This window comes from Macrobrachium rosenbergii, chromosome 55, assembly GCF_040412425.1.
Source record: "Macrobrachium rosenbergii isolate ZJJX-2024 chromosome 55, ASM4041242v1, whole genome shotgun sequence".
Taxonomy (NCBI): domain Eukaryota; kingdom Metazoa; phylum Arthropoda; class Malacostraca; order Decapoda; family Palaemonidae; genus Macrobrachium; species Macrobrachium rosenbergii.
The window spans coordinates 66,046,764-66,060,148 of NC_089795.1; the positions used below are offsets into that span (position 1 = coordinate 66,046,764).

General features: G+C 33.7%; 1 protein-coding gene across 6 annotated transcripts in view; it reads right to left on the reverse strand.

Annotated features, from left to right (window-relative positions):
- Nucleotides 1-13,385, reverse strand: part of PhKgamma (phosphorylase kinase gamma) — a 147,383-nt gene that overhangs the window by 75,736 nt on the left and 58,262 nt on the right. For 3 of the 6 annotated variants that reach the window (XM_067098772.1, XM_067098774.1, XM_067098776.1), the window contains exon 6: nt 2,778-2,868. The exons of the other annotated variants lie outside the window; for them this stretch is intronic. In XM_067098772.1, coding sequence (XP_066954873.1) covers nt 2,778-2,868 — 91 coding nt within the window. The remainder of the gene's footprint in view (nt 1-2,777; nt 2,869-13,385) is intronic. 6 annotated transcript variants of the gene reach the window in all.

Genomic DNA, 13,385 nt, shown 5'->3' on the forward strand with positions numbered 1-13,385 from the left:
AACATCTTAATCTTTATTCTCTTATCATATCAGTAGTGTTTACCACTTGTAATTTCTTCACTTTCTAGCATTTCATGTAGTGAGATTCCCAAAATCCAATGCAGCATCTTCTTCTTTGTTCACCTCAGTTCTGTTTCCCCATCCTTCTCAATGCACGTTTCTTACCCATACCTCATCTCAGGTCTTACTACAGTACAATAGATCTTTATTTTTAGTTAATTTGACACTTTTATCCCACAGTACCCCTGGCCCCTCCCTCCATTCTCTACAAGATGCTTTTATCATGTTTTCAACCACAGCTTTATACCCTCCATTCTGGTTTAAAGTAGATCCTAACTGCCTACTTCCAATTCTCTACCATTTTGTATAACTTATCCTCCTGCTTGCTGGACACCATAACCTAACATTTACTCATATTTACTGTTATAGCACCCCATCCAAGAGGTTTCTGCCACTCTCTTACCCTTCTTTGCAACTTTTCAGTCTGCTGTAATCACCAGATCATCTGCATATAGCAGTTACCAGATTCTCATTCCTAATCCTTTCACTCAATACGTCAATAACCAGTACAAACAGGAATGGGCTAACTGCTGATTCTTCACGTACACCAACTCTTAACTTCAAAGATTTGTTTTGGAACACAATCAACTTTTTTGAAATTGTCCTGTTTCTTAAACACCAGAACACTATCTCCCTTAGCATTCTATCAAGTGTTTTCTCTAGGTCTATTAAAGGCCTTATCTGGACCTATAAATGCCTCTTTCCCTGTAACAGTCTTATTATAAAGACAGCATTAAGTGTAACTCTCCCTTTAATGAAACCATACTCCAACCATCAAAACTGCTTACAATCTCTCACCAGGTATGCTTTCTAAAACCTTCAACAGATGTTCTGTTAACCTGACTCCTCTATAATTACCTCACTCTATATTTTCTATCAGTTTAAACACATTTACCATCAGACTTTCCTCCCAGTCATTTAGCACTGCTTCCTCCTCCCAGGTTACCATAACAGTTCCAACATCCATTCCTCCACCTCTACACCAAGTACCTTCAACATTTCAATTTGCACCTCTGATGGACCTAAAGCCTTACCATTCTTCATTTTACTTGTAGCCCTCTATTAACTGTATCTCCATCTCCAGCCCATAAACCCTCCCCAAACTACCCTCTTTCATTTTCTGTGTTTAAAAGATGCTTTTAATAATTACACATCTTCATTTTATGTCATCACTGTTATGCAAGGTGTCTCCTTCTCTAACATTTCATGACACCTGACTAACCTAGATCTTGTCTTTGCTTTTTCACCTTCCATTGTACCTAGCTTTCTATTCAACTCCTCTGTAGCTCTTTCAGTTGCTATGCTATATATCCTCCTTGTTTCCCTTTCAACTTTTCTTTACTGTTCCTCAGCACCTTGCATGTCTCTTTACAACCCTGGATAGCCCTAAACTTCTGGCTAACTGAACCCATACTTCATTATTTCATCACCACTTTTCATCCCCTTTTGACACTCCGAGGTCACTTGCTCATCCAGCTGTTTCCTCTGCACCTTTCATGCGTGCTTTCATATCATCCCATATATTTTCTACTCTACCAACTCCTTCCTCTCTTAAATTCATTCCTAATTGATGTCTTTCTCTTAGATACCTCTTATATTCCTCGCTGTTCTTCTTTACAATCCCGTGTTGATTCTCAATCTCTTCAACCAGTCCTTAGGTGTTCTACTATCTAGCTCTGTATTCCACCACTTTCATATGTTATTAAATGATGATCTGTATTATCAAACTATGTGTTCATACAAACTAATTCAAAACTCTGTGCCATATCTAGTTCATGCCCTCCATCTTCATTCCTTTGTCCAAATCCATGGCCTCCATGAACCTCATCATTTCCACTTTCAATCTTCCTAGCTCCACTATTCTTAGTTGCTCCTATGATTGTTTTCGTTCTATACTTTATCATTCTAATTGCTTTTTCCCATTCTTCCCTAAATATTTCCCCTCTCTTCTCCTGGCAAGCCATCTAAGTTAGTATATTAAAATCACATTAAAAATATCTTCCCCTACTAGTAAAACAACTATTATAAGCCTATCCCTAACTCTTATCACTTCCACATCATTTTCTTTCCACTCACCACTGGCTATAACTCCTACTCTGTTCCTTCCTCTCTCTGACCTTTCCCTTCCACCTTGTCTCATACACACAGAAGATTTATCACCCTCCTCTCCATCACATCAACAATTTCTTAACTTATTTGTCAGGGGTACAAAACATTCCATGATCCTACTTGAATTTTCCACTACTTCACTCACTTCTTTAAATACACTCATGAACCCTGTCCATTTACCATGCCAGTAGGACGACCCCAACATGCACCCAGCATGGTTCAAAGATATGGGTAAAATTTTTATGACTGCATGCCAATGAGGTCATCAACAGCAGTGGGCTTAGCCTTTGGCTAAAAATTCAATCTGCATTCTAGTAATTTACTGAAAGCCTGAATGTTACAATAAGACAATGATAGGCACCAAAAAATGCATCATTAACAAATTACAATCTTTAATTCTTGTCTTGAAACAATACTCAAATAGCTATTCTGGGTAAAATCAATTTAGGTGAACTTTGGAGGTTATGGGTGCAATATGAATAACTTTATGAATGCTATTTTATTTCTATCTAATTAATTTTACTAGAAATGATAAAATAGCACTGATGGCCTTTTGAATAAAAGACTTTACCAGAGCATGATGTCAAAAGACTAAGATGAAAACTTACAGATCAACAGCATGAAAGTATCCTGGAGAACCTTCAATCATCGCACATCGAAGAACTTCAGGTGCAAGATAGCCAGGAGTACCACAAACGTCTGCATTAACACATTCAAAATATGTACAAGGTGCAGCAAGATTCCATTACATAACATATAATATTGATACACTGAACTTTTCTGAGAATATTACTTTCTACAACTAAGCACAATATAAAAAAGTCTAAAAGTATAACTGTGTACACAATAAACTGTACCTAATAGGACTTCAGCAATACTTTACTCATTTCACTAAGAACACTGAATTCAATTCCAAATGATAATAAAAATTTTTTTTTCCATAATGATGGTACACCTACTGAAAATCCTTTCCATTTATGCCACAATATTAACAATGAGCCTTACCATATTCTACTGATCCTGTGAATTACTCAATTCTAAAGAATGTTGTTATTTAACAATTTGAGATTCCATGGATGATAAATAACATCATGCACAGAAAATATAAAAAAATAAACCATAAATACTTTGGCATCAGGTAGCACATGGATGATGTCGAGAGTATGTTGGGGAAAGGTGCAACATCATCTCCCATGCAGGTAGGGGCTATTCAAAGAGGATTTTAACCAAATTAGTGCAAGATGTTAAATCTCAAATTGTGCCATATTTTTCCTTATAATTTTTTTATATGCACTTACTGGCATAAACAGCAATGATTATCTATCTATCTATCTATCTATATATATATATATATATATATATATATATATATATATATATATATATATATATATATATATATATATATATATATATATATATATATTTATATATATATATATATATATATATATATATATATATATATATATATATATATATATATATATATTTATATATATATATATATATATATATATATATATATATATATATATATATATATATATATATATATATATATATATATATATATATATATATATATACAGTATATAGAGGCAGTCTGCAGTTATCGGTGACCTGGTTTCATGGTGCTTGTCTAGAGATGAAAATCAGCAAAAATCGCCAATTTCCACTTACTGGTGCCGATAATTGGGTATTGCTGCTGACACATATCTAACAGAGGCACTGATAATCAAAAATAGGTGATTTTCGACACCGATAAGCCCTTAAAATTGCTGAAAAAGTGCCAAAAAATCGCAGATTTTCAGTTATCACACCAGTAACTAGGGACTGCATATATATATATCTATATATATATATATATATATATATATATATATATATATATATATATATATATATATATATATATATATATATATATATATATATATATATATATATATATATTTATATATATATCTCCATTGTACTTCAAAGTTTATGAAAAGTTATTTCTGTTCTTGAATAATTTTACTGCATCATTCTGGCAATATAATTTTGTCATTTCACATTTTCAAACATGACAAAAAATACAATTAACTTATTCAAAATGAACAAAAAGCAACATTTTATCATTGAAAATAAATTTAGTAAGTGATAAAAGAAAACTATCTCTACACTCACCAGCTGTAAGACTATCTCTACACTCATCAGCAGTAAGCCAGAATGGAGTGCATTTTTTTTTACATGGGAATTTTGGACACCCAAAAGCTCTAAGAGGATTTATACATTAGTCACTACCTTGTGTAGCACAGGTTATACTATAATTTTCTGAACAGAATAAAAAGTATTGAGAAACGTAATTTACACAGACCTTATAAAAGAATCAAATAAATATGAATTCTTCCCTTTCCTATAATTTTTTATTCCCTTCTTTTGCTATATCTTCAACTTTTCATCTTTCTCTTCGATACTTAGCTGCTGTAATAGCAAGTATGCCAATAGCTTCATTAAGTAGCAACTTTCTTTATTTTCCTGCCTGCTTTTTGAGGGGATACAAGAATACATGTATGTAGATGCCTTTCTTGTACATTTGTACAATGAGTTCATGACTGAACATAGGAAGCTACTCAGGAAGTATACTATTTACTCAAACTGGAGGAGTTTCAACTTTCTAACATCTCTGATCTTTCATTTTATCATCTCTAATGGGTGCACAATGAAATAAAAGAATAATCACTAAACTTCCTTGATGGAATTTTCCCATATACAGTATCAAGTTATGAGTGTAACTGTAAAGGAAAATTATAATTTTTAAAAGGGGATAAAACTGTAAGTCATCTTTATTAATAATTTGTTTAACCAGACCACTGTTCATTATGAAACAATGGTACGATGGAATATTCACACAGTACTTAAACTCAATTTATGTAAAATATATATATATATATATATATATACATATATATATATACAGTAGAGAGAGAGAGAGAGAGAGAGAGAGAGAGAGAGAGAGAGAGAGAGAGAGAGAGAGAGAGAGAGAGAGAGAGAGAGTGTGTGTGTGTGTGTGTGTGTGTGTGTGTGTGTGTGTGTGTGTGTGTGTGTGTTATTGCCCCTGACATTTCATGAAAAAGGTGGAGTTTTAAAATACTGTTTAGAAAATTTCTTCTTTTAATGTTATGAGTCAAGTTTGAAGAGAATGGTTAACAACCAGGTAAAGGAAATTTGTATAAAAAAAATTATTCAATGTTTTTCACCTTAATAAAATATGTTATGTATGCTCTAACTTGACAACATTTCTATATGAAAAACAACACATTTCCAATTTTAGAGCTTATCCATTCAGTTATCATTTTTAATATTACTGAAAATATTCTACAAACATACATAAATATATACATCAGAACTTGCAAAAATTTATAAGAGCTCTGTAATGAAGCACTAAGGTTTTTAACTTAGCATGGCCCACACTCGAAGCATGAACAATAAAGTGGAGCCTCAGCCACTGCTTCTTGATAAGTATATCTTTCCGCAAAGCTTAATGTATTTAAAATTTTCCTGAAGTAAAATAACAAATCAAGAAAACTGAATTAGTTCATAGTAAAGATGAGTAAAGCATCTACTCTAACATCCTAACTCCAGGAAAGTGTGCTGTATAACTTCTCAGAATTTTACAGTGCACAATATAATGATAAATAACAGCAAATGTTACAATTGACAATCTGAGCAGATAAAAAATCAAGTACTATAAAGAGCACTATTATATAATGAGTACTACATCTTGAAAACCACAGGATGTGAGTATGGTGAATTATTAATATAACATCATTCAGTTCAGCAAAAGATACTATCCATAAGTGATAAAAAAAACGTCCATATTCATACATTATCTTTCTGGTGATTTTCTTGTAATTCAACTGGTATTTTCAACCTTTTATGCAATAAATTCATCTTTACAATACTGGCAATTATTAAGTTCATTAAATTACTAGTTCCTACCAAGAGTTCAATATTAAGGTAGACTGTCCTCTACTTACAAACCCTAAAGGAAATCAAATGTTGTAATCACTAAAAAAATTTAAAAATAAATTAATTGAAATTACTTTTTCCATCAGGTAGTTTAATGCTGTACCACCATTTCCTCAGGTATTCTACCATGACCACCATTTCCTCAGGTATTCTACCATGACCACCATTTCCTCAGGTATTCTACCATGAAGTGTTTAAGATATTAACAGGAAACATTTTCTACAATGCAGTCATAATTTTTATGAAGATTCAGAAAGCAATTCACTTAAAAACAAATCACATATCAAACTTGGAGTACATTGTGAAAAACACATTAGCAAAAATTCATAAAAAAAAAAATAATGTGAACATTGGTCACATACATCTAGATTTGCAATGTCAAAGATCTGAGATGGTTTGGACACTTCGAAACAGGATGTGGAACACTTGGTCAGAAAAGCATTAAGTATGGGATTAGCAAGACAAAGACCAATAAGAGGGTCCAAGGAATCAAAGAAAAAAAGGATAGATCAGGCCCTAAACTGCTGGGACTTCAGAAAGAGAGAGTACTGTACATGACAGTAAGGTTGATAAAACTCCTTTCACGTCTAACCCCTGACTTCAGAATTTTACAAGCCCTTTGTTAGCCGAGTCGCTTGAGCTTCAGACTGTCACTCGATGGGCCGGAGTTCAATTCCCGCAGCCGGCTGATGAAGAGTTAGAGGGATTTATTTCTGGTGATAGAAATTCATTTCTCGCTATAATGTGGTTCGGATTCCACAATAAGCTGTAGGTCCCGTTGCTAAGTAACCAATTGGCTCTTAGCCACGTAAAATAAGTCTAATCCTTCGGGCCAGCCCTAGGAGAGCTGTTAATCAGCTCAGTGGTCTGGTAAAGCTAAGATATACTTAACTTTTCAGAATTTTACAGCAGGTTCACCTACAACTTTCTAGACTAAAATATATTCAAATGAGACAACAGTATCTTAGCTTGGTTATCTCCATTTAAAGCTATTTCAGTAATAATGATACAATGAATATATAAGTACTGCAATAAATTTCCATGCAAAGTTCAACAAATAATGAAAAACTCTACAATATATTCAAATGAGACAACAGAATCTTTGTTTGGTTATCTCCAATTAAAGCTATTACAGTAATAATGATACAATGAATATATAAGTATTACAATAAATTTCCTTTCAAAATTCAACAAATAATGAGAAACTGCAATGAAATCATTAGAAAAAAAATTTTTGTTCATATATCTCCAAATGAAGTGTATTAATAATGATAAAATGAATACAAAATATAAATATAAATACAAAGTATAAATTTTCTTTCAAAAGATAAAAGTTTACTTTATGAAAGAGAATTACTGAAAATAAAAAAAATTTATAAAACAGACGAAAATGACTGCACAGAGAGAGAGAGAGAGAGAGAGAGAGAGAGAGAGAGAGAGAGAGAGAGAGAGAGAGAGAGAGAGAGAGAGAGAGAGAGAGAGAGAGAGTAGAGTAGTTTGCCTTCAAATATTTAATATGAATAAAATGTGGTCTGAATTGGGAAGATTTAATGTTCTTAATTTATTATAACATCTTTACTTGAAAACATTTTTTATTTCAATTTACTAAGTTAGAAAATTATATAAAATTTCATATTCCCAACTCTCTTACTGGCTTATGCAAAACCAAATATTTTCTTGCAAGATTATTTTTTTTCAACATATTATTACTGGGAATATCAAATTCGCCCAACCTTGGAATCTGTAGTTTGTGATGTTCACCTATATGCTAAACATTGCCTGTCTGTCAGTATGTTTGTCTAGGAAGTGTACCTGCAGTTCTGAGAATAAAATCCTTAATCTGTATAATTACTTAATTACTGTACTCTAATTAATGTTACCTCCATTACTCTACATTTTAGGTTTATGTATCTTATTCTGTTTCTTTAGGTTTTATAAAACTTTTGTACCAAAAGAGAGAGAGAGAGAGAGAGAGAGAGAGAGAGAGAGAGAGAGAGAGAGAGAGAGAGAGAGAGAGAGAGAGAGAGAGAGAGAGAGAGAGAGATATCTGTGGTCACTAAACTAGCGTCACACATCTTTTTTACTGACATAGTAAGATAATTGACTGAAAAATAATGTTTAAGAGGAAAGTTTCATATATGTAAAAACTATATATATAATTTTGTTGAGGAGGCCCGTGCTCCCTAATAAAAATATATATCAGCTCTATTACTATCCTCCCCAAGAATTGTTGCCCAAGAATTGTTGCAAGGATAAAATGTCTATCCCTGTCACATACCCAAGAGAGGCACCTATGTCTTAGATCCCCCAGACTGGGACATTCACAGTCCAGGCATAATACAGTCATCACAGAATGGGGGGTTTTTGTCTGATATTAAGAAGCAGTGAGTGAGACTTGTAAGTCCAATCTTTAGCCTGCAAAACATAGTTTCTAGTCTCCTTGGCATATAGGGATATGACTATGTAATACTGTTGCCCAAACAAAAACAGGGCAAAAATATTAATGATGCTTGCACCCAAAAAGACTTTTGCCCAGGCAATAGCAATCAATGCAGGAAGCATATACCAAATGTTAACTACCTTGCTAGCAAATGAACATCTACCTTGCTGGCTCATGATCATCAATCTTCTACTACCTAGTCTCATTAGTGAGTAAAATCAACAAAAAAGGCATATGTAATATCAAATGTGAATATTTCTACATCAGTATGCTCTAACTTCATGAATGTGTAACACAAATGTGTGCAAATGATAGCCCACAAAAAACTAAGAAGCTAAGGAGGTGGTGGAATCACTAATTTTATAATGGTCCCTCAACATTTTATTTGAAAAAGCTCTTTACATTATATAAATAAAACTATTTTCTCTAGATAATTTATAAATTCTAATACTGTACTACTATGAAGTAATAAATAATAGCTGAATATAAAAAATCACCAGAAAGAGAAAATATTTGACATACTTTCTAATACTTACAATTTCATACTGATGCATACCTGCTCTTATGTCAAAAAACACACACTGTTAATCAAAGCTTATGTGATAATATATGCACATAGATAACAAGATATCTTTTGAAAACTTTGTATAAAACAAAACAAATTCATAAGCAAAAGACATGTATAGAGAAAATGAGATTTATACAAGGTCATGCATATTTACAGTTCATTACAGTAAAATCTAGTAAAATACCATGCATGCCTACAAGAAACACAAAACAAACGGTTTTGTTAGTTCCTAAAAGGAATAACGTTAATTACAAAACACCACTCCTTACAATCAAATACATTAACAATATGCCACAATATAAACCAAAAAATAAACTGAACCATTACCAAATTCATAACAAGGGTGAGATGATGAGAATTACAGCTGTTCCTATGAATAAAACCCTTTTATGTGAAAAAGCTAGTAGCAAACACAAATTTACACGGTTTTTACACTCGTAACACAAAAACTGGTGGTCAAAATTCATCCGACCATACAATTTTCCTATTATATATAAAAAATATATACAAATACATAATTTTCTGCAACAAAACATTTTTCTTTCATACAAACTCATTACTTGTAACTAATCCTTGTGTATGCTGCTACTGGTCATGGACACTTCAGTCCCTGTATAAACTGAGCCAGTAATGCTAGTGTGTGGATAATCCCCAGGGTCTCTAGCAACGGCCAGAATCATCCACTTTTGTCAACCAATCTCTGAGTTTTAAGAAACTGGGGCTGGAGACAAGAACTTGCATTACATATGAGTTTGTGTTAAAGTATCTACTGTTTTTGATGTCATATAAGACCTCATTTTTTCCTCAAAAATGGTTTAAAATGTATCACCAGTCTTATACCAGAGCTTGAGGTACCTGGTAGGTTTATGTTTGCCTTGACATCATTGACTACCAGTACTTATATAAAGCCAAATGCCATAATATTGTAATTTTACTGGTATTTACTTAAATTTCAATTAAATAACTATTATAATCAAAGTAAAATACGTCACAACCAGCACTCTTGGAACTAAAGGACAGCCAACTACTTGAATTTGCCAATAGCATGAAAGATATCCTTCTAAAATGTTATATGTGTAGCCTGAACTGTCCTTTCATCTTTTGTTATTAATCAACAAATATTTTTCAGTCTCATTATATTAATCAACAAATATTTTTCAGTCTCATTATTTAATAATTCCAAACCTCTTAAACTGAACATCACCCTGTGATCACTCAACTCTGATGGTAGTATAAACTGTACTTAAATCCATACAGTGATTCAGCAGATGACACACACACACACACACACTGATGCACTAGACAACAGGCACAAACCCACTGAAACCACATACATTACTACATTTACTGTACACCTGTTCATCTCTATCTCTCTAAAATCTTTTATTATTAGGAATTTGGCATTTACATATACATAGAAATTGTGTAGTTTACCTTAACATGATGCATTAGTGTACATATACACACTCACACATACACTGACTAAAAAATATACTATATATGTAACACTGTATTACTGTAGATAGTACAACACAGTTCTAAATTTAATGTCAACAAAAATACTGTACCAGAGATGTGGGGGGGGTGCACACTAAGTGCATAGTTTACCATAATGAGATGCATAAATTTATATAGGCTCTATACATGCAGACTGGTCTGTAGGATAGACTTGCACACTGACTTTACATAAAATTAGCACAATCATGTACATTATTCAATTAAACTTATTGCAAATCTTATTCTAATACACAAACTTTTAAATAATTTCTTATATTTAATCTAAAATTTTGTTTTTGTTTTCATTTTGCAAATTTAAGCAATCATAAATTCATTGTCACCATTGAAGTTATTCACTACAAGCAGAGGAGGATGAAGGGAGTACTATAAAATATTTTCTGATATACCTAAGCTGCTTATGTTTCTCTTGCAAATTGCAGGAGAATTATCATTACAAAAAATTTTCCTGCTGTCCTAGTTGCTTGTTATGTAGAAGGTTTCTTCTGCCATACTGTAGCCATATATTTAAAAAACAATAAATGCTCTCATGTAAACCCACAATTTTTTTTTTTTTTAATATTACTTTCTAAAAGAGGGGGTTATATGTCCTGGGGTCTTATATGCCATCAAAAATGGTGTCCTGTTTTTCAAAAATAAAATTTTTTTCCCCACAAAACCATTACTAATATTTATCCCAAATCTCTTTCTAGATGGGAACGGCTGACCTGCTGATGGCCCACAGAATGGCTAACCAAGACCAATGGGACTGAACTGAAATATCAAAGTTGGAGTCTACCAAGGACATCCTGTGTAATGAACTGTGTTCACAAGACAAAAGCCATGGTTAGTAAAAGTAACTAGTCAAGAGAGTGCAGCAATTTTGGATTCTTATACTGCCATGGGTACTTATCCATCATGAGTGATACAGAGACAGCTGAACCTGTGAGTCTACATCATAGTACATACAGTATAGTAATGCCATAGTGGATAAATGAAGGGATAGTTAAGTGACAAAGACGAATTACAGTCAGGAACCACACCTTTGCTTCTCCAAGCTCCAATGAGTAGGATATGTGCTATGAGTTGCTAATGGCACTTTCACATGCAAATCATTAAACATTTCTGCATGAAAGTAGGTGTAAAAGTACAGAAGTCTAAAGAACTAATCCTCTGGGCAAGCAGCACCAAAACTTGTGCTGATTTGTCTTTGGCCATATTCCTATGCGCCCTCAAAATATCTGTTTGAGCCAGCACAGGACAGAACTCTAGATTATTTGCTCCTTGACACATCCTGGAAGGACCTCAACTGAACAAGCAGGGGAAAGGAAAGGGTCCTCCACTTACTGTGCAAGAGATGTGTGTGACAGAAAGGCAAAGGAAGAATTAACTTGTTCCTAGCTACCTAGGAAATTTTTCTTTCACAGGTTCAGCTTCAGTAAAGTACCTATTGACCTCCAACCATTTGAAAGCAACAGGCCGTACTGACATTCCATCCCAGGTATGAGCTATTTTATCTGGGAGAAGCGCAGAGCCCCATCTCAATGAAGCTGAAAGGACAAGAAAAAGATCATCATTTGCATCAAGACGTTCAAAAGTGCCTGACTAAATACTTGAAGGGGGACTAGTCAAATCCTAGAATCAGCTGGTCACATCTCTGGTTCAGAGCTTCAAGGAGCCTCTTTTCCATAGTTAGCACAATACCCTCCATTTCATCTGAGAATTTAAGTCAAGTCAATACAGTTCAGGACCTGATAAGAGCTTGCCTAGAACCTATGTTTAAGACAAATAATTTCCTCTGCTGCCTTAGAAACCCAAGGAAATCAGCTCTCCTTGTAACAGAAGTACTAATCAAACTGACACTCCTCTACTACATGACTTAAAGAGAACCTCAGCAGCATTCATAAAAAAATTTTGTCAAAATTTTTGCTGAATAACATTCAAATGTGCAATCCAAAATTTTCAAATTCTAATGAATGTTTAGAAAGACTAATGGTGCAGGGCTCTTGGCACCTCAAAGGTTGGGCTTGAATCCAGCTATTCAAAGCAGGTCTCTTCCTTGTATTCCCTTTTACACCTTAATGCATTTATAAGGTGTATTTAGACATAGGGGCATGTTTGCATTAGGTTGTCTTAACCTGAGCTACTCACCACCAGCAGGAGTTATCTTTTGGCAAGGGTCATACTAGCATAAGGCCAGCTTAATCTAAATCAACCACCATAAGCACATGTCTTTCCTCCTTTTGATAGCTTCTATTGAAACTCAACTTTGGAAGGCTGACAAACCATTATTCCAAACTCAAAAAGCCAAAAGGCAAAGAAAAATCCTTGGCACTCAAGGTCTTGACTATGACCAGTTGTATCATGAACCTGTTAAAATTAAACTTCTATGATGCTGGGACCAGAAGAGGAGAGTAAACTAATGGGAGCTGTAATTACTGGATTAGTCACGTTTCCAATGCCTCTCCTGAAGGAGAAACTTCAACACTGACTGATGAAAAAGGCCTTACACATAAATGGAAGACCAACAATAAAGACTAAAGACAGGATTAACTAAAGTGACCCCAAGTACTTTAGGGTACCAAAAAAAAATACTTCCCATCAAGCTGGTCCCAAGCTTGGGCAAATCAAGCTGGCTAGTCAGTGTGGTCATACAGGCTTACTACAAAGAGAGGACAGCACCAAAGTGTGATTAAA